The following is a 25,059-nucleotide window of genomic DNA, read 5'->3' on the forward strand; positions in this document are numbered from 1 at the left end:
TAACGACGTCACCCGCGGACGTCGCCGTGTTGGCACTTGATCAAACCGACTGGCAAGTACCACTACTCGCCTACCTCCTCGAGGAGGTTCTCCCACCTGAAAGAACTGAAGCCCGATGAATCGCTCGACGCGCCAAGACCTTTGTCGTGCTCGGTAACGAACTCTATAAATGGAGTCCATCAGGAGTGCTCATGAAGTGCGTCCCCACCAGCCGAGGGAAGCAGATCCTCCTCGAGGTCCATGCCGGGATCTACGGGCATCATGCGGCCCTAAGGTCCCTGGTCAAAAAAACCTTTTGCCAAGGTTTTTAATGGCCCACTGTGCTACGAGATGAGGAGGAGGTCGTCCACAGGTGCGAAGGATGCCAGTTCTACGCTCGGCAAACCCATTTACCAGCGCAAGAGCTCCAAACCATCCCAATCACCTGGCCATTCGTGGTCTGGGCCTCGACATGATAGGACTCCTCAAAAAAGGCCCATGTGGTTTCACTCACCTACTCATAGCAGTCGACAAATTTACCAAATGGATCGAGGCCAAGCCCATCACCAATCTCTGCTCGGAAGAGGCGGTCAAATTCTTCCTCGACATCATCTACCGATTTGGCGTTCCTAACTGTATCATCACTTGACCACGAGACTAACTTCACTGGGAAGAAGTTCCTAGACTTCAGCAATGGATACGACATCAGAATTGACTGGACTTCGGTCGAACATCCACGAACTAACGGTCAGGTCGAACACGCCAATGGCATGGTCCTCCAAGGACTCAAGTTACGCATCTTCGACCGACTCAACAAACACATCGGGCGATGGGTTGTAGAGGTCCCAGCGATCCTCTGGAGCCTAAGAACGACCCCAAACCGATCCACAAGATTCACACCTTTCTTCCTGGCTTATGGAGCAGAAGTCGTGTTGCCCTCCGACCTTGACCATGGCACACCAAGAGTAAAAGCTTTCGACCGCGACCGAGCCGCGGAGGCTCAACAAGACGCAGTCGACCTGCTCAAAGAGGCCCATGAGACAACTGTCATCCGCTCTACTAGCTATCAACAAACCCTCCGCAGGTACCACAAAAGGAAGATCAGAGGAAGGATACTCGAAGTCGGTGATCTCGTGCTCCAAAGGACCCAATCGACGAAGGAAAAACACAAGCTCTCTCCACCCTAGGAAGGACCCTATATGGTAACCGAAGTAATCCGACCAGGCACCTACCGACTAGAGGACAACAACGGCAATGTTCTCAACAACACTTGGAACATTGAACAGCTACGTTGTTTTTTCCCTTAAATTTGGTCTAAACACTTTCGCTTAAAACCCATGCTCCTATAAGAGAGCCCCCGCCTGAACGCTTTCAACTCGGGTCGCTCGGGGGCTCCATAAGTATACAAATATTGAGTATTACCTCTCTTTTCTCTTTACTATCACATGGTATACAACTTTCTCCCCGAACGAAATCACATTTATGTAACCCTGTTATTACTCCCAAACCAAACGCACCCCGCCTTTCCCTACGGATACGAGCAACCAAGCCTCACGGGCCATGCCCTGGGCTTCCAACATCGCACCTTATGGGACAAACGGGCAGGTACGAGAAAGAAAGGATAAAAACAAAGGTTATGCTAGGACAAAAACAAGGAAACGGATATGGTGGTTTCGTCACAGGGGCAGTACGGTTGTATTCATTGATACAAATAAACTATTTACACGGGGACTTACCCACAAAACCTAACTATTACATTTTCTACTGCTACAAATACTACTGCGGCAACTCGACGACTTCGCCTGAAACACCATAAATCGCCCGGTTCCGCTCCTTCAAAACTTCGGCAAAACGCAACGGGTACCTCAAGGGCGTCGCACCTATAGATGCTCAGCAGAAGAACATGGAGCTCCTGACCTTCTCATGTAGTCGAGGTAGCTCTCGGGTGCGAGGTATGGTCGCCATGGCTGGAAGAAATCTCATCAAACTTTATGAATTGGCCAACTTGAGCAGCTGTAGGCACGGAACCCTCCGTCTGCACAATCGTGAGTAACCTCCCCTCCGACGAGGCTTGCCTGGTAAAGATCCACTAGAGAAAGTCTACACACGGCTCCATCCCAAAGAAGGCCTCGTAGATCAGACCCAGCATCACCTCCAGTCCGACATCACGCTCTAGGTTCACAAAAGGATCTGTAAGTCCTCCCCCTCGCTCACTCTCTCTCTCACTTAGGAACCACCACGGCATACAGGCACTCTCGGTGAGAAGGAAGAAGGAAGGGAGACAATAGTTGGAGAATAGGCAAAGGACTATGACGGAGAGCCCTCTCCCTCCCTCTATTTAAAGAAAAAAGGTAAACGATTAGAGCACAAAACTCTCCACCTACCCCCATTCAATACGAATGGGAAATGATGGGACGTGCACTGACTGACGGAGCAATGCTGGGTTAGACAGAACGCCACCTAGCAAGACGAAGCATGGCTAGGGTATGCCCCACCACTATCGCATGACCGGGCACAAAAACCGAAGCGTCACCATGAGCACGCAAGCAGCTCCCCACTTCCTAGGACAAACCTGGGGAGACCAAAAATGAAATCTCTGCCAGGAGAGACCACCGGACCTCCCTGAGTCAATCGAATCACCTAGGAGGGACACCAGGCAACAGGTAAGGAGCAAAGGGATGCCTCATGCAGGCCATGCCGACTCTATTTCGAACAACGAGCATGGGTCCCGGTCGAACATTTCCGACCGAAGCTCTCCGAGCCCCGTCACTCCAGTCGTCAAGGTAAACACTATCAAAATCCCCTCTATTTCGATATAAATCATTCATACATCCATACGCGCATTTCATTCCATACGTCCGCACCTCCCGGATGATTCGGGCCCTGAACCGCCCGGGGGCTCGGGAACTAAGCATCGCACGTGCAGCGAAATGCATCAGAACGCTCCGTGTTGCGTCACGAAGTAGCGGTTGCCTCATTCAACATGAGCAACCAACAGAGCCAGGGGAGAAAACCATAGATGAGCACCGTGCGGCCCCAGCTCGGTCTGGTAGACCGGGTCATCTCAACCTTCTCGTTCGATCCTGAGCCTCTTGCCAGGCCCATAGAATCTCCATCGAAGGGGAGGCTGTTAGGCCACCCGGGTAGGTCTCTGGAATGACCCAGGCATCTGTCGGGTTGCAGGTAAAGAAGTAGTGGAATATCACAAGAGGGCTATGCCGATCTCGTCACGAATGATGGACCCGGATTCCACTCGATCACACCCGTTAGCGAGCTCACCGAGCTAGTCTTTGAGCCCGAGCGATCGGGACAAGCGACGAAACTCAGCCCCTCTAGTTGTGAGGAACCGAGGATGGGGTAACGCACAATACTCACATCGACCCCCACGAAGGCCCGATTGGGCTCGGGGGCTCAAGAAAAACGCCAAGGACAGCGACCTCGAACTCGCCAAATCCACGACTATGACTCGCCCGGTCCCATGGCGCGCACCGACACTAGGATCCGCGAGCACCGCCTCGTCCGATCTTTAACTAAACTAACAACGTCTTCGTAACGGCTTCACTTCCGACTGCGCTCCAAAGAAATCTTGGGACCGCGACCCCGAACTCGCGTTGATAGGATTGGCGACATCCGGCTATGGCTCTTGGGACCGTGACTCCTAAACTCGCGTCGACAGGATCTATGACATCCGGATACGGCTCCTAGGACCACGACTCCTAAACTCGCGTAACGGCTTCACTTAGGATCCACGAGCTCCGGCTCGTCCGATTCCTAAAAACTAACTAAACTAACTCTCTCGATCCACGGCGTGCACCGACGCCTGGGTCCATTTGCCACTCCGCCTCGCTCGATCCCGCGGCGCGCATCGACGCCAAAGATCAGTGAGCTCTGACACAGCCGGACTGAGCTATCTCCACCCACGGCGCGCACCGACGTCAGGGCCCGTTCACGACTCTGACTCACCCGATCCCACGGCGCGCATCGACACCTAAGATCAGTGAGTTCTGCTTTTTTACCTAGTCCCCGCGCCTCACCGCCTCGGCTACGCACCGGAGAGGAATTTGTTTTGTAATGTAACCAAAAAAAAAACGTGTGGGCTGACACACACCCTAGAGACATATGGGCTGTCGCACGTATGACAAACATGTGGGCTAACGCACACATGGCAGGCCAGGCCGCCAGGGCACTCGCGCTGGTCACGCGCTAAGCCATGTAGCGCGACCGGCAGCGCAGTAGCTTTTGCGTATTGAGTTCATCTTATAGACGATAAAAATATATATATATAGAACACCTAGTTTAGAGGTCGGATAAAGAAATTACGGCTCCCCAGAGGCTCATCCTATAGAACCGGCTAGGCAAGGTTTGGCCCAATACGAGTCAAAACTAGGAAGCGTGTGCGCGCTTGCGCTTATGTCCACACATATGAGAGGCTCACGGCCGGTTGAGGTATGCAATGGATCCAAAACACAATTAATCTACTTTTATGTCTTCTCTAAATCATATCCCTTGCAACTCCATATCTGTTGTTTTACAAGCTTCTCGTTGGAGTTTGTGGGTGTTTATGTGGGCTGTTTTACAAGCCGTGATGCCGCAATGGATAAACAATATGCCTACCAGCCCTTATTACGCGTTTGGGGAATGAGTGGACTGGCACGCTCTGTTGTCCATGTGCACATAAAACGCATCGCTACAAGACTAAAACACATCTTGCAAATACGCTTCGAAAAGAAACCAAGGTAGGGATACTCATGAACTCACATATGAACATCTCTCGGCCTTTCTATGATACTTCAGTTACTAACAAGGAGGTAGGACCTCAAATAAATCTAAACCCTTAATTTTTAAGAAAATAGAAGTAATTTAATAAGTAAATAATCAGGAAAATCTTTCAAGTAGTCTCACAAGTGCCCGCGCACCGTTCATTTAATTAGCTAGATCCTACAGGGCGGCCGTCCGGACGCCGGCTTCAATTCCTGGGCCTGTGGACACTCCCGTTGGTGGGCCGTGACACCCAATGGCCCAACAATCATATATGCTCGTCCACACGCCCTCAATCATATCCGCTCGTCCAGCCCGCCACGTCTCAGCGCTGCGACTAACCTCCATGGCTCCACCGCGACCGTGTCGCTTCGGCGTTCTCCACGGCGTCTAGGCGCCCGCCAGCCATCCCACCCTCCCTCTGGACAACAAGGAGATGTTGTGCTAAGCCTGGGCGTTCGGGTTACCCGATTTTTTCGGGTCGGGTAATTCGGGTAATTCAAAATTCGGGTAATAAAAATTGCTACCCGATATTACCCCCGAAAAAACACTACCCGAAAATTCGGGTACCCAATAATTCGGGTTCAGGTTCGGGTATTACCCGATATACCCAAATTTACAGAAAACAACAAACTACACTAAATTTCAGTAGCGATCTATACATAATTTCAGCAGCAATTTGTATAGAATTTCAATAGCAATTTATAGAGAATAATATATTACAGTCACTCATTCAAATAGAGAGAATTATATTCTAATAAAGTGATAAGTTAAATGGTTCAGCTAACAACACATGATGAATACAAAGACAAAACAAATCTTTGGGTAGTTCGGGTAGTTTGGGTACCGGGGGATATTACCCGAATTACCCAAACTAATTTCGGGTAATCAAAATCGCTATCCGAATTTGGGATCGGGTACCTCGGGTTCGGGTAATTCGGGTCTGGGTTCGGATAATTCGGGTACGGGTAATGGATATCGGGTATTTTGCCCAGGCTTATGTTGTGCTTAAAGCGTATGTTGCAAATTTATGTTTCAGATATTTTCAGATGTATGTTGCAAGTGTTTCATACGGTGTTGTAAAAGTAGATCTAGATGGTACATATGTTGCAATGGCTATACACGTATGTTGCAAGTGTATATGTTCCAAATATTTCAGACGTACGTTGCAAGTGCTTCATCTGAGTGTTGCAAAAGTAGATCTGGATGTTGCATTTGTTGCAATGGCTATGTTGCAAATGTATGTTCTAAATGTTTCATCTGTTTTTCAGACATATGTTGCAATTGTTACATCTGGGTGTTGTAGAAGTAGATCTGGATGTTGCATATGTTGCAATGACTATGTTGCAAGTGTATGTTCCAAATATTTTATCTGTTTTAGACATATGTTGCAATTGTTTCATCTGGTTGTTGCAAAAGTAGATTTGAATGTAGGCATGGAGGAAGCCCAAGCCCTCGGTGGTCGTGCTGCTGCCCGAGAAGTGTGGCGACTGCTGGTCTGCCGTGACGGATGACCATAGGAAGCGGGCAAAGGGGACCTCCGGTGACAACGGCGTGGTCGCCAGCAGGTGCAGGCTGGACTCTCGTGGGGGCGTGAGAGGCGCGGTAAACACCTCGGTGAGGCCGCGGACACGGAGAAGGCCGGCTGCTGTTGCTCCTTGGTGTATGGGCCGATGGCGAAGATGGAGGCCGCGGACATAGGAGCGGCGGGGATGTGATGCCACAGGTGACGCAGGCACAGTGGAGATTGGAACTTACGGGCGCAGCCAAGGGCCGAACGGTAACGGGCACGGCAGATCAGGCAAGGATGGGGCGCGGGAGCTATGTCCAAACACTGGCATCCGTTCGGACGTCCGAGCGCTAAACTAATTATATGATAAATACGTGCATCCTTTATATGCTTTCAATATATGCGGAGTCAAGCCTATTTTTTATTTTTAGGAAATAGGCATAATATCGTGTAATTAGATCCAACAAACATACACATATACATCGATCCCTATCCCTAAGTGATAAACGTGAATAGTTGGTGCTTTTTTAAAAAATTAGAGGGTGTTTGAGACTCCACCGCTCCATGTTTTTTTTAGCTCCGCTCCACATTTTTTTAGCCAAACGGTTTCAGCTCTACGCACTCTGTTCAAGAAAAAAGAATAGAGTTATGAGAGCACCTAAAGATGTGCTCCACAAACCCCATTTTTTCATGAAGCTGCTCCACGATAGAGTTTGTTAAACATAGTTTGTGGAGCAGTCCCAAACACCACCTTAACATACATCAATTATGATGGATCCCAACATGTAGTCAGCGTAAACGCTTATTTGTTCTTTTTTTCCCTGAATGTGGCATAAGATGTGTAACATGCATACATGATGAAGATGACTCTTAAATTTCAATGTAACATATGTGGATTTGTAATAACATGCATACACAGCGTTAACTTCATTTCTGAAAATCACCATGGTTATAGCTTCCATAGTTGACTGCTGCTATATGGTTGGGGTTGAAGCGGATCGGTTCAGTCACGCACTAGTCCAAGCCGTGCTATCTGCTATGGTACTCCAGTCATCTCCATTTTGATTCCTGCCATCACAAGATATCCTGATTCCAGATCTGCACTTTCTGACTGATTGGGCCATCGTTCAATGCGGGGAGAGAGCAATGACAAGACCATATCCGGCAAAAGCCAGACCAAAGAGAAGGATGGCGTAGTCCAGCACCCACCTCCACAAGGGTATTGACGAGCCTACGATGCTGAGATGGAAGAGAGCGGGCAGCACGAAGGAGAGAAGCGCACACATCGTGCTCCCGACAAATGAGATGAAGGACCCAAAGGCAGGGATGTAGGACGCCACCACTGTCAGGACCGTCACCACAAGAATGCGGCTTGAGTGCAAGCCTATCCACTCAGCGCCACCAACGTTGCGGCAAAGCTTCTGAAAGCATCCGTTGGATCTGAATCTTGTCTCGACGATCTCATGGATTGGGTGCATCATGACTGGGAAAGTGAATGCCAGCACAATGCATAGGCCAACCTGTCAATTGACTTCAAATTGTTAAGAGAATATCATGATTCAACTATCGATCTATTGTTATCTAATTCCCATATGAAAAAAAAAAATAATCCCATGGATGGGCTGCACTATGACTGCGAATATGATTGCTACTCCAACACATAAGCCAATAATGTGTCATGGGATTTCAGACAGTCCAAAGTAATATAGATCTGTGCATTGTTGTCTGTGTCCAGTGTGACATTACTCACTTCTTTTTTTTTAGAAAAAAAGGATATCTCAAATGCATAATTGGTAACTTATAAGGCTAGATCTTATATCTTCAAATATCGAATTACTATTAGGTTGCATTTTCCGATCACAAAAGGAAAAAAGGGTGCAAAGTGATTGATTCACAAAGGCTTTCTCAAATAATCCACATCATGTTTCAGTAAGCAATGGCAACAAGCAAATTAAGAGAACTGTACTCACCTTAACTGCAGCAGACAACCAATTGTTTGGAAGATTAAGTGTTATGATGTCTTTGGTGGCCTCGCCATAGGCCAAGTACCCACACACTCCAAAACAGACATACACGGTTATAATGGAGGCAACTGCTAGAGAAAGTACCCAGCGGAACTTTCTCCGCTCAGCCATTGACGCTTCTAGTGCAAGGGTCATGCTGAATCCTTCGAAACAGAAGACTGCAACACCAAAGGTGAATGGTACTGCCCAAAGTCCATTAAAAGCACTTCTATTTGAAAAGGGATGGTCAAAGAGCTGAAGATCCTCTTTGATAACAATCGCCATGGCAAGGACATTGCACACATCTGCAAATATACTAAATGGAGAAAGGGAAGACAGTGAACGGATGAAGGAGAGTGCTATCTGCAGAGGCAGGAGGATGGCAAAGATGAAGCCAGCTGGTGACATCAACTGGCTGAACGTGGAATGGAGATTTTGGCCAATGAATATTAGGTACGCTACAGAACCACCAGCCTGCGAAACAAGGACGAGGATTTCTGTCAAGCATCGACCTATAGTCCCGAAGCACCTGTCACCCAAATCCCCATATGTGTAGTGACCATGAGAGCACTCTTCAGTTTCCTCCTCTTCGAGTTTATCCCTGCAGTCCACCTTCAAAATCAAAATGACACCGAGTAAACTAAACAGAAAGCAATTAACGTTATTCTAATTCATAGTTGACAAAGACATGGCATAGCAGTTCCAAGTCTTATTTGATTTATGTAAGTTACCATCTAAATACAGCCCATCAAATGTGAAGCAGCATCAACAGATTTCTTACGCTAAATCCAATCAAAATCTTGCACAATCTCAACATACAATATAAGAAGAACTATTATATTTGGGTATCTTGAAAAGAATTTTTCCTTTCAGTCAGAAAGAAACCAGTGAATTTTGAATTAAAATGGAACCAAGAGCTGGTCAATTGCAAAATCAAGTTTGGTTCATTGACTAATCTGTTGGCAGAATCTTAGTACATCTGAACACTTTAGGAGAGCCGTGTTTCAATTGGCAGCACTGCGGAATCACATTTTTAGTGGAAGATGAATGAAACGGTAATGAAAGCTAACACTTTGTCCTTTCGAGTTCTTCTCTTGAAAATTAGACATGGGAAACCACAAATGGCTAATCTGTACGGTACAACAGTTGGGAAATTTCTTATTCCCTCTCCCAAAAATTTTTTTTTGTCATCCTAGGTTTGGAGTAAGCTCCAAATAGATTTATTATCGAAATATGTTTCATTATTCATTCATCTAATGATTCTTGTTACGCATAAAAAATTAACTCATTTTTTTTATATATTTGACCAAAGTTAAGATTGATTAACTAGAAAGCTATTTTTTTGGGGGGTCGGAGGGTATGCATACACAAGTACTACGACGACAGCCTCGTCAGTGTTCGACTGCTGTCTCGGCCTTTACAGATCTGGAAGATTTTTACTTTTACGAGCCATTCGGATGATCGGATCTGGAAGACTGGAAGGGACCAGCACAGCAGCACCTACAGGCTGTAGCACAAAGTTGGCGAAGAGCAAGCCAGGCCCAGGCGCCCAGCAAAACAGCACACAGCAGAACAACGGTGGGCGAGGGGACAGAGCGCGCGACTGATGTGCACTGAGCTCGCCTACTCGGGAGCAGCAGGCAGTGTGAGGATTAGGAGGGAGGAATGGGGGCGGGCGAGCGTACTGACGAGTAGCAACATGCAGTAGAGCGTGGCGGAGCCGGCGGCGGCGACGCCGAGGGAGCCCGCGACCCACCCGGCGGCGCGGAAGGCGTACGGGAGGCCGAGCACGCCGGTGCCCACGATGGAGACCACCACGTTCCCCAGCGTCTGTGCCGACGTGGCCCCTCCGCCCGCGCCTCCTGAGCTCCCTTCCCCCGCCTGCGCCGGCAGCAGCGGCGCCGCCGAGCCGCCCGCAGCCGCCTTGGCCCCCGCCATCCCCAGCGCCGGCGGCGGTGGGACACGGGCACGGGTGGTGGTGGGCGAGGCGAGCTTCAAGTAGCGTAGCGAGATTGGATTGGATTTGGGTTCCAGCCTGCTCCCCGCCTGGCGGCTGGGCTGGCTGACGAGGAGCGAGGGAGTAGTAGTACTCTCTCGGAGTCTCGTGGGGCGCCGTGGTGGGTTCAAAGTAAAACACACATCCAGCAAGCAGTTGCGGTGAATGACCGCCGCCGCCGGGGACATTTATCATTTTACTAGCAGTATATAATGTACTCGCGGTCAAAAAAAAACATAATTCTAACTTTTACTTTAGTACTGCCTCCATCCTAAAAAGATACAACTATGGATGGCGCGTCACAAAATTAATTCATGTATGATCGAGTTTTTAGTGAATAATATTCACAGTTATGTCTTTAAATTAATTTATTATTTTATTAAAATATATTTTGTACTTAATCTGATAGTATTTATTTATTATCATAAATATGGATACTTTGTTATTTATAATTGGTCAAACTTGAGGACTAAAATGTGACCCTGTGCTAGGACGGAGGTAGTACTTTAGGATCATATTTAATCCCTCGTATTCACCTCACAATACTCACACCGCATTAAATATTCCCAGTGATAATGGAAATAGTGGAATACGTACATACTGACGGAGTTTGGATATCGTTGGTTGGATATGGAACTTTTCCCCAGATACAAATACAAATTCAAATGTTTTTATATATTCTAGAATACAAATATAAGATAAAAAGTTTGAATTCAAATTTGTATTTAGATACAGACTCGATTTGGTTAATATGAAAGATCTATCATTTTAACAATAGTTTTGGAAGAATGATGTCATTATACAATAGAGATCAAAATAAAAGTATATAGTAATGTTGCACATTGAAGATAATGTATTCATCAAACAAATATTTTGATTGACAAAAATATAAAAATAAAAGAATCTATAAATAAGTAATTATTTAAATCATGAATCATATATAAAATATTTATAAGAAGATAAATAACATATAAAATAAATATAATTTACAACAATAAATTGTACTAATATTCAAACTAAACTAAAACAATACTAAATTAAACTTAATATTTAATATATGTATATAAATTTTATATAAGTAGTTATTAATCATTTGTCATAGAGATAACTTTTAAATAATTTCAATAGATACATTATTAATATATCTAATATCATTAGTCATTAAAAAATAACTTACAAATTCCTCATGGTTATGGACAACAGTCTTTTATGATTTTGTTTCAAGTACTGATATGGATCCAGAAAAGAAAAGTTACGGAAGAATATTTGAATATGTCCATTTTATTATTCATGTAAAAATATATATAGATTTTGTAACTTTCTCAAAATCTATAATAGACTCCATCATTACATTTCTATCGTTGAAATGATCGAAAAACATAGAACGTTGAATTTGGAGTCCATATGAAGAAATTATGGATTTGAGAAGTTTTAATCTGAATCCATGCATAAACCAACCTAGGTCAGTTTTTGCTGTCTGGATTGGACTGGAGTCATTTTTGCATAGATTTATAAGAAATCTCAACCCCATGAGATAAGACCATCCACCTCTATATAAGATGATCACGATCAATTGGGCTATCCAACACAATCGAACTGCTACAAAGAAGCCCAATAGCGAATGACAGTCCAGCCCAATATCACCGTTAGAAAGAGAAGCCTATCCCAGTTCCCACCGATCGGTCTGGTCGTTCATTTTCCCTATATCCACATTGACCCGTGCGGTGCCTCTTCCTCCTCCACTCCGACGGGCGCCGGAGCGTCGCAGCACATCCTCCTCCTCCTCCGCCCTCTACATCGAGTGCTGGAGGCGCAAGCATCTCCCCGTTCCCAATTCCCATCTGCTTGGCCGGCAACCACCGCTCCTCCACGCACTCCAACGGCCGGCAGCAGCGCCTCCTCCACTCTACTCTGACGGCAGCAGCGCTGGTGCCTCCTCCTCAACAAGGACGGTCGTCAGCTCCGGTGCAGGCATCTCCACTCGAATGGCCGGCTGCGGGCTGCAACACGCCAACGCTGGCATCTCCACTCGGAGTCTCGGATGGGCAGCTGCGGCGGCGCCTCTGACGCTCCACTCCCAAGGCACCGGTGCTTTGCTTACTGACTACTAATCCTTTTCTACTTCAAGATTTCTCGATTTCTCCTTGGTGCTCAAGTGCACCAGTGCACGTCATCTGCACCTGACTTGTCTCCTCAACTCAGATGCAGGCAGATGGGGGTCACTGCTGCTGCCTCTGCCCCGACGCCGGCGCTCGCAGAAGAAGGCGGCGTCCTTGGGTGGCGCCGGTGCCGCGAGCTTTTGCACGGCCTCGTTGGTTCGTTGTGCAGCGCGGAGGAGGCGAGCGGACATCCAGTCGGACACGTACGTGCTGATGGAGCCCGGCATGGACGAGGAGTTCGTGTCCAGGGAGGAGCTGGAGGAAAGGCTCAAGGCCTGGCTGCAGAAGTGGCCTGCGGACGTCGCCCTGCCCCCGGACCTCGCCAAGTTCGACACGGTCGACGCCGCCGTCTCGTACCTCGTTAGGTCCGTGTGCGTGCTCGACATCGACGGAGAGGTTGGATCCCTGCAGTGGTACCAGGTCCAGCTGGGCTAGCTGTGCAAAGTACTGTGTTACATACGTGCATGTCTAAATTATTGTTATTTTCTTTGTTAAGTCGTTCTTATTTTTCTAGGTGCTTTTTACTTTTGCTCGGTATCTATTATATACTAGCCACTGCTACCCGCGCTTCGCTGCGGGTAATGTGCTTGGTATAGGTGGCTCATATGTTTAATATGTTCCTCATCGCGTTGGTATGAAATGTTGATCTATTTGGTATATTAAACGGGTAAATATGGGAAGGAAATATAACATGGCTTCTTTCATTACAATGTTGTAAACGAATATAGAGGTTGATTGTCATTACATGGTGCCTATTGTAAGCCAGCAAATCAATGACATGTTAATGGAAAGAAGTATTTGATGGAGTTGGGCTCAAGCAACTAAGACACTTAGATTCAAAGCACAACCTTGGCTAGGATTTTATTATAGGTGGAAAGAGCAAAAACTACAACACAAGTATGCCTTTTAACGTGAGGATTTACAAAAGAGTGAATTAGGATCCACTCTTCTTAGGCGATACTACAACACATTTCGTAAATCTGGAATCACACGAAAAACTACACGGCGTCGAACACTAAATTATACCGGGATTTAAAGTTACATGGTTAAGAGCAACCTAGTACAACCAAGGCTTAGTCCAGAAGTCGGGATAGACGAGGGCAATGGAGAAATAACAAGATAATGATTATCCAAAACATGGCGTATGACCAACAGATCCAGAAACAGGAGACTGAGAAGTAAAACATCGTTAACCCTAAGACCAAACTAACCAACGGTAGACTTGAACTTCTTTGAAAACCAGATCCTTTCTTCTCAAATTACACCATCACCTCTGTCAGACGAACCTAGTTCCACAATGACGACATGATCTCTTAGCTCTGGTTCGGATTCGAGAGGGACGAGGATGAAGGAGAAGAGGAAGGACCAAGGGCATCTTATAGTGGCGAACATAGATAGGGCGCAGCGCACCGAAAGTGGAGATGGCATGGATGGGAAACACTACTGGTTCACGCTGTGGGGATACAGCCAGCCATGGCGTGCTTCTTGCGCAAGCGAGCGGAGGGGGATAAAGGAGAGGAGAGAGGGTTTGCTCGATGAGGGAGGCGTGCGGGCGGCCTTGTCCCCAAAAGAAGAAAGAAGGGAGGGGGGTCCGGTACGGGGACGAGGGCGAGTATCAAAAGCGGACCGGAGGACGGGAAAAGTAGAGGCGCACAGCGCACGAGGACGGCGAGTGCGGCATGATGTCGTGGCCATGCGAGGAGAAGGTGCTAACGGTCCCGACACCGACGGCGTCCGTGGGGCACGCGGTGACAGTGACCCGACGTGCGTAGTGTGGTAGAGCTGGGCACAGTGCTTGGTACTTGACATCCACTCAGGCTTTTCTAAGCACTCCCTACTACCCAAGGCTAACTTTTCCTAGGTGTTCTTCTTTCCTTCCCTTATCCACAATATGCGCCAACCTTTGTATGAAGTGAGATCGCAACATCTTTTCAGAATTATCTAAACCATGAGGATGCCAGTGACCTTTGTCTAGGCATGGCTCCATTTGCTTTGCTCTGTTGGCTATGTACACCACACCCTGATACCCACATCTTTTTTACCTTTTTTCGGTAAAACTATACCGTACTCGAGTGTTTCTCGAGCGGTGAGCACTCAATTTTCTACGGGTACGATCTAGAACCGATCTAGCATGGACAGCCGTTCGCGCCTGTGCACGACGCGTGCTCCAGAGTCCAACGCGTGGCGCCCCGAGGTGCATGGTCTGGTCCGCCTCTGCACCGACCAGTTGCAGGTGCATGCATGGCGTGCTGTGGTGTGGTAGAACAGACCAGGGTCACCCGCTGCCATCAATCACCTCGCCCGCTGCATGAACCTATGCATGCATAACTATTTGTAGCGGTAGAGAAGTTTGACTTAGAAAAAAAGCAAAATAAATTTGTTCACGGTAGAGAAGTTTGACTTAGAAAAAAAGCAAAATAAATTTAATCACGGTAGAGAAGTTTGACTTAGAAAAAAGCAAAATAAACTATAATTTGGATTAGAGGGAGCAGTGGTCAACTCTTTATGAGCAATTCTAGTAGTCATTTAACATTTGGGTTGCACGGTTGGATGTTCTCTCTTCGTTTTCTACAAGTAAAATAATTGGATAAGAGTTTTGCAGCCCCTAAATGGACTTGTTTGGTTCATGGGCTCATGGGCAAACTCACCGAGCAATCTTTAGTCTTTGATTCTTTGCACTGTTTGACCACTTCAGCTGTCATGTTTTCTTAGCACCGTCTCACATGCTATAGATTTATTTTATAGCCACAACTTCTCACTATTGTGCAGTCCAAAGTTTTCGTCAGGAGTCCAAATTCTCCGCCACAAGAAGTGTGGCTCGTTACACTTGATGACTTGACTAAGCTTAGCTGTGGCAACAGTGGTGGAGCCGCAGGGTATGCTGGGTATGCACCGGCATACAGTGCAAAACCGGCGGCAAGTAGTATATATATACTATATAATATAGTGTATACGCTGTATTTATAAAAAATAAAAATGAAAAAGCATACCTGGACACCATCGCTTGATGACGGGAGGCCCATGTAACGCGGTCCACTCGGCAAGTGAACCCATACGTTATGCGCGCTCTGAGTCTTCGACTCTGTACACGACGTTTCAGTTTCCTAATTTGAGTACGGAGCCATGGAGGAACACACCACCTGCGCCTGACGCCGTGACCGGGTGAGTCGAGTCGGTGCCGCCCTAGCCCCTGGTGCCTGCCGGCTGCCGCCCTCCGCCCTGCTCTGAATTGGAGGATCGCCGTCTATTTCTCGCACGTCTCGTCTGCAATATTTACGGAAATTTAAACTTTGTTCTTCATGTTTTTATAGAAAAGTATTGTTTAGCCTTTTGAATGATTGTCTAGTCACTTTCGTTGAGCGAGATGTTTTTTAAAAGTTGATGAAAATGATATAGTCAAGACATTCATGTCCCTTTATAAGCGTCGAATAAACCGATGAGAAAAATAGCATTGTAAGTCTCTGGTACCCTTTTATGGCTATATTTGAACTATTTATATTGTATTTAGTGGATGGTCTGAATCTAATCCTTGAATGTATCGAATCATATTGTAACATTTACAATTATTATCGAATTGCTAAAATGGATTTACCGAATTGTATATGAAAATTTTTGAGCGGCATACCCTAAGTTAAAATCCTAGATTCGCCACTGCGTGGCAAGGTTAAGCATGAAATAAACTATAACCAATGGCACTCCTAGCTACAAGTATCAGGGTTAAATTTAACTAATGTACCCGAAAGATCCCTTGATACAATCTTGGATTCTTGGTGAATGAGCATCTATATATGCAAGCAGAATGCATGCATCTATATATGCTAACGATCTTTCGTGTTCTAATCGGCCGTGTGTTCGTGTCATGTTCTTGTCTGTCTTGTAAGGGCATCGCGAACCGCGGGGCGTCGGTGCGGGTGGCCCGCGACACCGAGAAGGAAGGCAAAGGTGAGAGGCAGCGGAACCGGTTTCTTTCTTTCCAGTGCGGCCTTTTGCTGCTTCGGTTGGTTCTTGCGGCTGAACTGAACCATGTGAGGTTTCTTGGTTTGCCTCAGGCTACTTGGAGGATAGGAGGCCAGTGTGCAACATGGACACGTACGTGGTGACCTCGCTGATCGCAGAGACAACCATCCTGTGGGAGCCTAGCCACTCCAACGACAGCGGCAAGGGCGCCGCGGCTCCTTGATTCTCCGGTGGGGACTGACCTACCTCTGTGTGAGAGGCGGGCTGCGTAGATGGCAAATGAGACTGACGCTGTCAGAAACTTGACATGCCCATAATAATAGCTGCGGGTGATGTGCTTGGTATAGGAAAATTTTGAGAAATATGGCTCATATGTCTAATATGTTTTCTCATCGTGTTGGTACGGAATGTTGGTCTCAATATTGTAAACGAACATAGAGGTTGGTTATCATTACATGGTGCCTATTCTAGGCTAGCAAATCAATGACATGTTAGTGGAAAGAAGTATTTGATGGAGTTGGGCTCAAGCAACTAACACACCTAGATTTAAAGCACAACACTGGGTAGGATTACATTATAGGTGGGAATAGCAAAAACTACAACACAAGTACTTCTCCTAATGCGAGGGTTTATAAAAAAGTGAATTAGGATCCACTCCCCTTAGGCGAAACTACAACACGCATCCAACAACTACGGACGACAACAACGGCAAGAGTACAATATAGGAGGACAGCGACGAAAAGCACTACTACTACGGGTACAACATCCCAAGGCAACTAATCTACCTTGGGACCACACATCTTTATTCATGTGCTCGGTGGATTCTTCTACCGCCCTGGCTATGGATCCGCATCTTCTCGTGGCAATGGCTGAGTGAGAGGAACCAAGGGTTCTGCTTCTAACACTTCCGAAGGTGGAGGTGCTGGCGGTTCTGCATCACTAGTTCTCCTTCCTTCAGGCGGGTGGATAGGGATCCCCTCCAAGATCGGGGCATCCTGCCTCTCATCAACCAGCGTCCTCCGCTTGGCCCTAGTGAACAAATAGGCCTCACCTAGCTGGTGAACATGCCGATCTTCGGCCTCCTTTAGAGCTTCTGACATGGCAGTCTCCCGGCTTTTAGCAGCTGCAGCACTGGCATGCGCTTCGGCGAGCTGCACCTGGAGCATCCGAGTGAAGATCTCGGCTTCTTCGGCGCGCCGGAAGCACGCCCTCAGCTCCAAGGCTTGTCGGTCATACTGCTCATCTAGAGCAAGCAGGTACGTGGTCAAGTGCACCATGGTAGGACTATCTTCTTGCGCATCCCGCCCTTGCAAAGCCTCCATGCGAGCCTTCCATGCCCGCCGATTCCTATCCAAGGGTGGAAAGAACCTCATGGGGGTACGGGCAATGGGCTCTTCATAGAGCTAGCAAAGGTATCGCAAGGCTTTACGGGTGACAACCTGATAGGTGTCGGTGAAGCTAAACCCGGTTGCAGTCACACTCCAGGCTTCGGTGATGTCGGGGAACTCTTCACTCTTCCCAATGTAGACGGTAACCTCACACTGATCGGTGCCATGCTTCTCATACTCACGGCCCTCATACTCAGGATGATCTTTGACTCCGAGCTTTTGCAGGGTGGCATGTAGGATTCTAGTAAAACCCTCAACGTTCAGGCAGTAACTACTAACCCAGGCTCCTGCCATTTCTGGCGGTGGCTACAAAGAAGGGCTGAGCAAAAAGCTTGCTCAAAGGGAAAACCTAAGCGAGCTAAAGTGCGCCGAGTGGTGGTACCAATGGCTAAGCCAGGCTATGCTTATAAAGGCAGAGCGGTCTATGGTCCTGGCGCAGTTCACTTAGAACTGATGAAGATCACTACTTTTCGTCTTTGTCCTACAAGCATGTGTACTGCTTTTGTTTTCCCTTCCCATTTTAGCTTTAGTCAGTGCTTCCGTGGAGGCTTCTAGTTGTTCAGTGTCCATAGCTAACAGACCTAGAGATTGCTGAATTCTATATACATTCAATTTTCATGGGCGCATGCATCTTATGTCTTATCATAGGCGTATCCATCCTGGCTACTAAACATCTCTGCATATTAAACATGTCAATAGGACTTTGGTTCTTTACTTAGCAAATTGTGTTCTTGGTATGGGTAAAGGACATTGAAGTGTTAATATTTTTGTGGGGATGGGTGCTAGTTGGTCTGAAGCCACTACTGGTTTAAAGGCGTGCATGCATGCACTGCTGTTGCCATTGGTCCACTTTTGATGTATTCTCGTAGAGAAAGTACAGGCAATAAAATTTTACCTTCTCACAAGGAGATAAGAACGGGTACAGCTAGGGCACCGGCCATGCATGCAAAGCAAGCAAGGGCCCAGCAACATGCACGTACGCGTACTTGCATGCGTGTCGACCACCATGCTAATTAGGCACCTGCCATGCAGGCACACCGTCCGTCTATTACATGCATGGATGCATGTGTAAGTACAAATGTTCCTGCATGGTCGGTGGATTGTTTTTATCTGATGGTAAAGAGGAGACATTAAATGTGTTCACATGCCCGACTTATTTTTATGTGATGGTAGCATGAAGGGAAGGCATTAAATGCGTCTACCTGCTTTCAACACGCCATGCGTAGACGAAGATGTCGGACTACACCAAGACCAATGACCACTCTACCATTACAATCACTCGCTCCGATGGCGAAGGACCCGATGCGCGTTCTTTTATTACGAGAGAAAAACACTGTTATTTTACTAAAACAGTACGCCGAATAAGTTCTAAGCGCAAACGAACAGGGCATTCAGTAATATTCCCGCAAGAACGTGTGCCACAAGACCGCGCGCCCAGGCGAACATTTCCGCAAGAACATGTGCGGTTTGCCACAAGACCGCGACAGTTGTCATGTGCGGGGACAGAAAACAGAGCAGGGACGCGCCCAGCAATAAAGCATCCGTTTGGAACACAATGAATTTGCAACAGGAAACTAAAAACAGAAACTAGTTTCCTTACAAAAGATATCACTTCACATATGGAGTATATGCCAGTTCAGATACTGTAGTCTTCAGTGTGAGTGCAAATACGGGCACAAATGCCAGTTCAGATACTGTAATCTTCAGTGTGATGAGTGCTCAATCAGCCATCTTCAGAACAAGACTGCTGAAGAGCTGGAACAAAAAAAAACAAGTGGCAATGGCTAATTTCAACAAGTTCAAGAACTGCCATGAGTGAAGTGGATAACGTTTGGGCAGGATTGCTATACAAATGAGGGGGTGATAACTGAATTCAACGAATAAACTATCATGCCTAGTGGAGCCACTGGGCAGCTTCAGATTTCCCCAGTGCCAAGTGGTTTCCTTGAAGCATCACCAAAAGCCCAAACTTGGTAGTCTTTAACAAGCTGAAACAACAAAATAGGAAATCATTTGGAAAAAAAAAATTTAAAGACAAATATGGAAAAGTTGCTCATGAGTCACGACCATCCCTAGACTCAACGTAGTTCCATCTGGCAATTAAACATATCTTTCCCCATATATGGGTCTTCTTTTTAGGTCATCTAGTTCATCATGTATTAGATAGCAAGCAGAACTGAAAACTGTTGCGGCTGATTTGTTGTGAGAGGAAAACACTGTTCCAATTGAAAAAACAAGCTGAAAAGTACAGATTATAAGAGAAGAGAACATGGCCTCATCATTGATTGGCCAGTAAAAATAGATAATGTGGCATGAACAAATGCTATAGGTAAAATAGAGCAACCTTGGCTTAATAGGAGTCTTTTTAAAAAAATGGAGAACTGTTCGATTTACAATAAAGAGAGGTAATTCTAGAAATATAATTTCATCTCAAATTCCTATATCAGTATTTTATCTTATAAACCAACTCATTCTTTACTGCTCTAACACAAATTCTTCTAGAGTTGTAATCCGAAAGAAACATGTACTGCAGCTTGGAAGAAAGAGTGAAGACTGAACTGAAGAAAATGTTAATAAAAAAGTAGCTATGGCACGTCAAATAAAATTAAACCAACCTGCTTTAGAAATCTTGGAAGCATGACTCTGAGTAACTGTTCAAGCATGTGCCTGCCACTTGATTCAATGGCTTCAACTGGTATTGCTCGAAATGGAAAAGGTATATTGATTGCAACCTGAAGATTATCAAAATAAGCTGATTATTGTGTTCAAATCAATGATGATTAAACTATGCAAGCTGGGAGCTTGAGAGTGCCTACCTCTATTGTAGTATCTGATGTAAGCTGTTGAATGGTCGAATCTTGCGACCTGCTGCTGCAGAAAACCCTATTCGCCATGGAAGCTGCATCCCACAGCAAATCAAGTAAATGATATCCTGGAACCAGGGTTAAATAGTTTATTTATATATGGAAAGAAACCACTATGGATTAGATGTATTAAACTTTGCTGGATGAGCTAATATAGGTCGACTATGAAAATCTGCAATTATGCCACTAAATATTTGCCTTTCTTTGTCTATCAGAACCATACAAACTTTCCAACAAATTATTAAGTCAAAGAAGTTCGGCAAAAACTAAAAAGGAACTAAGAATAAGATTGTCAACGAGTTAGTTGACACCTATGAGGATATGCCAACGAATTATGTTTGATTTTTGTCCCTTCTCAAATAAACAGAGCATAGAATCACACAAATAGCAGACAAGGGTTCCTCATGCTTATGTGGAATGGTTTCTTTCAAAAAAATGCTTATGCAGAATGATTAAACTTTAATTTGATGGGCCCTTTGGTTAGGTGACCAAAGACTATGTCATAGTAGAATGAAGCTTTTTAAGCCAAAACAGAACGTTAATTTTATAGGACCTTACATGTTTGCTGCAGTTGGAAGAAGAGGGATATTCTTTTAAAACTCTTAAGTTTTTAGTGTATCAACCAAGTTGTGATCACAGCAGTGATGGTTGGCCATTAATAGAAACATAAATCAAAGGCTGTAAAGCATGGGATTAGCCATTACAAGCATCAGAAATCAAAACGCATTCCGTTGCATGTGTGTGAGAAGTTTGGCAATACCACTGTGGGAATGATACTCGGCGGGTTAGCATCAACCGCTTTATGTGACATGCTAATGATAAGCATTTTCAGCTTATTTGAGCATTGATTAGGTAATATTATGTAGAATCCATCGACTGAGCCAGTGATTAACAAGAATCAGCAATCAGGCAAGTATCTAGTGAGAACAACAAACCCTACCTGAGAATTTATCATTTTGGGCCTCCACGAGCGGTGACCCCTCTAGCTGCAAGCCGAACCAAATAACCATATCAGCGAGACACTAATCGGCTAATCGCTGCTCAGAAAATAAACAACTGCCGCCATTACTGAAGCCTGAAGTTTGTATGGCGAAAGGTACCTTGCAGGAGAGGAGGCGAATGCAACAGCCGTCGGGTTCCTCATCGACGCGGACGAGGAGGACGGGGCAGACCTCAAGCGCGAAGAAGTGGAAGCGGTACACGTAGCACTGGAAGGTGGAGTCGTCGACGCGCTCGATGCGCTCGGCGTCCAGCACCGAGTACCGCTGTCTCTTCTGCACCGCCATCCACCGCACGTCGCACTACCACCCGTGATGACACTCACAGCATCTTTTGCAATTTCAGCCTACTAAAGAAGGTTTGTCCTGAATGAGAATTGAAAAGGCCGCAAGTTTTCAGTGTGTCCAGTAGCACAAATCAAGCCCATGATATATGAACCCTATCTTCTTTTGGCTTCCTTCTTGTTTAGCCTTAGATTTACGTTTACTTCCACTTATCCTACATTTTATCACGATTATGCAGTAGATTGTATGTAGGGTATTAGTTCTAGTAGGAATCTTGACAAGCTACTTTAGAAAATAGCTGGAAGCCTGGAACCAAAAGAGCAGAGCACAACGTACAGAGTCAAATAACCATCACAGTGCTGCTGGATATTCATCAATCGAGTGCCGTTCTACACCAGTTCAGTACCAACTCTGTCACATCCGGTGTTGCTGCATCATCGACCCAGTCAACACAAACAACTCAATGTTTTGCAATTCTCCGAGATTCAGAAACTAAGAGGAGGAAGCCCTCCATCATGTCTACTGTTGGTAGTTCAGGCTAAGCAAGAGCCTTCTAAGTACTAATTAAGTTCTTGCCTAATATCAGTTTTCTGCTCACTTGGTTGCCAGAAATTACAATATCTTGCCATGGCAATACTGTTGTATGCACTTACAGTCAGAGAACAACCGCTGAGCAGTAGCATGTCTTGCCAATCGACTTCAACCCCATAGTCACCCAACCACACCCTTCCTTGTAGCGTTCTACCTGACAAAGCGCCATCACAACAATGCTTAACTATTAGCCATGGTGCGTACTTGACAAGTATTGTATGCAGAAAAAACGACAACGACCAAAACAACGTACTTAAGGAAACCAAAGAATTCATGTTCACTTGTTCAGATAAAATGCACTAGACAGTGACATGACAACAAAATGGTATATGTAGTAGGGACAGAAAAGCAAAATAATAAAAACAAGTGCCTAAGGACCCTAGAATATGTGCTCATCTCAAATGCAGTACACTTTCATGCCGAGACTGGTATGATAACAAACAACATATGCAGTTGATGTAGGACAACCCTTGACAAATACCAGTTCAGTGACTGCCTCACTATCAAGCCCTGGCAACTAAACGCAAGATTTTGGATGTATGATTTTTGGTTCCAGCTCAGTTGAATTATTAACAGCCAAATGAACACGATAAGAAATCTGTCATTTGGTGTTGCTACTTACCACATCCAAGATTGTATCTGCTTCACCTTTCACCCCACCAAAGGTGAATATTGAGCCACCGAGCACAGCTGAAGAATGATATCCTCTGGTGTAGTTCATGGGTTCAACCATCATCCATGACGGCATCCTTGGCTCGCACACCTCAACAGTAGCCACCATTGCTTTAGGCCAGTGTCGTATCCACCAATCGAGAATCTGGAAGAAAATACAAAGGCAAATTACGTCAACAAAGGATAGTATACACCCTGATGCCCCCCCCCCTCATTTGCTGGGCACGTGTTATATATATAGCATTTTTTTAGAAGGCACATCCTACATATCTTCAATTCATTGTTTCGACATAAAAAGAAAGAGTTACATGACTTACATCTTCTCATCAAGCACTGTAAGTGTATGACAGCCCCTTCCTGCACTCATCCTTGGTAGCATTTTCCAGTTAGGCTCCCGAGGATCAAGTCTTTCATCAGTGCTGCCAATACACATCACAAAGTTAGCAGAATAGTTTTTTTGTTGTTCCTCTCACTTCAAATACCACTGCCATTATAGCAACAGAGAATATGCTAATGAACATTTACGAAATAATTCAGTTTATTTAGGTTTGCACTAAACCATAGGCCAGCGCATGAGGTTTAACTAACTGTTTTGAGATGTCTGGAGGTTTTATGAGCTGTTGTATTTCCACCAGATCAAAACTAAACCAATCAAGTACTAAGTACAGGCAGGAAAGTACATCACCTTAGATATTCAACACCATTGAAGCCACCAACAGCATAAATCACACCATTTAGTGCTACACCAGCTAGAGCTAAGCGCTGAAGAACAGTGTGACAAAGACAGCCAAGCTAGAGATTTATCATATTATGTGGAGATTTGTGTCAGAAGCAAATATTTTCCCAAAAAGGACAGTACATCAAATTGAAATGGAACCAGGAACTGTTTTTCTTCACTGCAGAATTACACAGTTTTCATGAGTAAATGGTTATTATTTCCCAAGCTATTTGTGTCTTAGGCAGATTTATGCATGTTCCACCAAGTCTAAGGGCTTCAGTAATGTATGAGAAAAAAAGTTTTCACATTCTAGAACAAATGAACGGTAGAAACTGATACCTTTTCCAGCATAGGTTGATTTTTTATCCGCTTTCCATGAGTAGGATCAAACATCTCAACATCAGAGAAACACTCAGTTCCATCTCCACCACCAAATGCATAGATTCTCCCATTGACACTAACCCCAGCAAGGCTCCACTTGTCACGAGTCAACGATGGGCATGTGGACCAATCACCACGGCTTCGGTCATAACAGTCAACTTCATCCAAAAGATAAATGCAGAATCAGGACAGAGATTGAAATACGAGAGCTCAAGAGGGAACTAAACTTAGAAGCCAAGTAGTAACCTGTATCAAACCAGCAAACACCATCACCACCACCGAGAACAAATATCTTGCCCTCTAGTGCAACAGTTGAGGTATATAACTTGCCAACAGCCATTGGTTTGAGGGGTGTTACTACGTCCAATGAAGGGGAAAAAGAGTCTAGTGATGGCACAAATGAGAAGCCATCAAAACCACCAACTAGATAAATGACATCTTCTGAACCCAAGCATTGTTCTACAAACTGGTTAAGCGAATCGTCTAGGGTCAAAGGATCTATTTTAGAATTCAATGTTTTAACTGTTCCCTTTAGTACAACAATTCTTTTCAGTAATCTCTCATTCACCCCTTGTAAATGTTTGACTTCTTTGTTGGACCAAGCCTGCATTTTGAACATAAATTAGGTTTAACCACCAAAACTTTTTGCCAACAAATGAGATGTTTTTCCTATACTTTGGGCTTGCATCCTTTTTCTCTACTTCCATATTGAAAGAGTGAGGTTGAACAATCGATCATAGAGGATCCTAGCTGAAAGATTGATTAGAAACTAAGCAGATGCGAGACTGATTTAGAAGCAT

The 25,059-nt window shown here is 45.5% G+C and overlaps 3 protein-coding genes and 1 long non-coding RNA gene across 5 annotated transcripts; 1 reads left to right on the forward strand and 3 right to left on the reverse strand.

Moving 5' to 3' along the window:
• Positions 1–7,033: 7,033 nt before the first annotated feature.
• Positions 7,034–10,328, reverse strand: LOC136545558 (amino acid transporter ANT1-like). The gene is made up of 3 exons (XM_066537565.1): positions 9,940–10,328; positions 8,218–8,862; positions 7,034–7,767 (listed from the first exon to the last, which is right to left on the reverse strand). The coding sequence occupies exons 1-3, from the start codon at positions 10,186–10,188 to the stop codon at positions 7,375–7,377; spliced, it is 1,287 nt and encodes a 428-aa protein (XP_066393662.1). The 5' UTR covers positions 10,189–10,328; the 3' UTR covers positions 7,034–7,374.
• A 1,619-nt stretch (positions 10,329–11,947) lies between these two features.
• LOC136545559 (protein CHLORORESPIRATORY REDUCTION 7, chloroplastic-like) lies at positions 11,948–13,077 on the forward strand. Of its 2 annotated transcripts, none has more exons than XM_066537566.1 (2): positions 11,948–12,334; positions 12,449–13,077. In XM_066537566.1, the coding sequence occupies exons 1-2, from the start codon at positions 12,232–12,234 to the stop codon at positions 12,838–12,840; spliced, it is 495 nt and encodes a 164-aa protein (XP_066393663.1). In that variant the 5' UTR covers positions 11,948–12,231; the 3' UTR covers positions 12,841–13,077. The 2 variants fall into 2 exon arrangements, with proteins under 2 accessions (XP_066393663.1, XP_066393664.1); XM_066537567.1 differs by having other exon boundaries at positions 11,948–12,328.
• Positions 13,078–19,523: 6,446 nt separating this feature from the next.
• Positions 19,524–21,900, reverse strand: LOC136543621 (uncharacterized). The gene is made up of 5 exons (XM_066536009.1): positions 21,715–21,900; positions 21,555–21,600; positions 20,567–20,649; positions 20,366–20,482; positions 19,524–19,738 (listed from the first exon to the last, which is right to left on the reverse strand). Exons 1-5 carry the CDS (start codon positions 21,898–21,900, stop codon positions 19,667–19,669), a joined length of 504 nt encoding a protein of 167 aa, XP_066392106.1. The 3' UTR covers positions 19,524–19,666.
• A 580-nt stretch (positions 21,901–22,480) lies between these two features.
• On the reverse strand, positions 22,481–24,347 carry LOC136545560 (uncharacterized). The gene is made up of 4 exons (XR_010781092.1): positions 24,218–24,347; positions 23,478–23,579; positions 23,111–23,305; positions 22,481–22,642 (listed from the first exon to the last, which is right to left on the reverse strand). It is a non-coding gene; the product is annotated as an uncharacterized lncRNA (long non-coding RNA).
• Positions 24,348–25,059: the final 712 nt, after the last annotated feature.

This window comes from Miscanthus floridulus, chromosome 3, assembly GCF_019320115.1.
Source record: "Miscanthus floridulus cultivar M001 chromosome 3, ASM1932011v1, whole genome shotgun sequence".
NCBI classification, from domain to species: domain Eukaryota; kingdom Viridiplantae; phylum Streptophyta; class Magnoliopsida; order Poales; family Poaceae; genus Miscanthus; species Miscanthus floridulus.

Bases quoted from the DNA above. Each gene is read 5' to 3' on its own strand.
- LOC136545558 (XM_066537565.1), bottom strand. From the start codon at position 10,188: ATGGCGGGGGCCAAGGCGGCTGCGGGCGGCTCGGCGGCGCCGCTGCTG. The intron at 8,863-9,939 runs GTCAGTACGCTC...TTGATTTTGAAG, and splicing joins TCTACTGCATGTTGCTACTC to GTGGACTGCAGGGATAAACT. The intron at 7,768-8,217 runs GTGAGTACAGTT...GTCAATTGACAG, and splicing joins GGTTGTCTGCTGCAGTTAAG to GTTGGCCTATGCATTGTGCT.
- LOC136545559 (XM_066537566.1), top strand. From the start codon at position 12,232: ATGGCCGGCTGCGGGCTGCAACACGCCAACGCTGGCATCTCCACTCGG. The intron at 12,335-12,448 runs GTGCTTTGCTTA...TCCTCAACTCAG, and splicing joins GCTCCACTCCCAAGGCACCG to ATGCAGGCAGATGGGGGTCA.
- LOC136543621 (XM_066536009.1), bottom strand. From the start codon at position 21,900: ATGGCGGTGCAGAAGAGACAGCGGTACTCGGTGCTGGACGCCGAGCGC. The intron at 21,601-21,714 runs GTACCTTTCGCC...TTCGGCTTGCAG, and splicing joins TTCGCCTCCTCTCCTGCAAG to CTAGAGGGGTCACCGCTCGT. The intron at 20,483-20,566 runs GTAGGCACTCTC...GATAATCTTCAG, and splicing joins CATCAGATACTACAATAGAG to GTTGCAATCAATATACCTTT.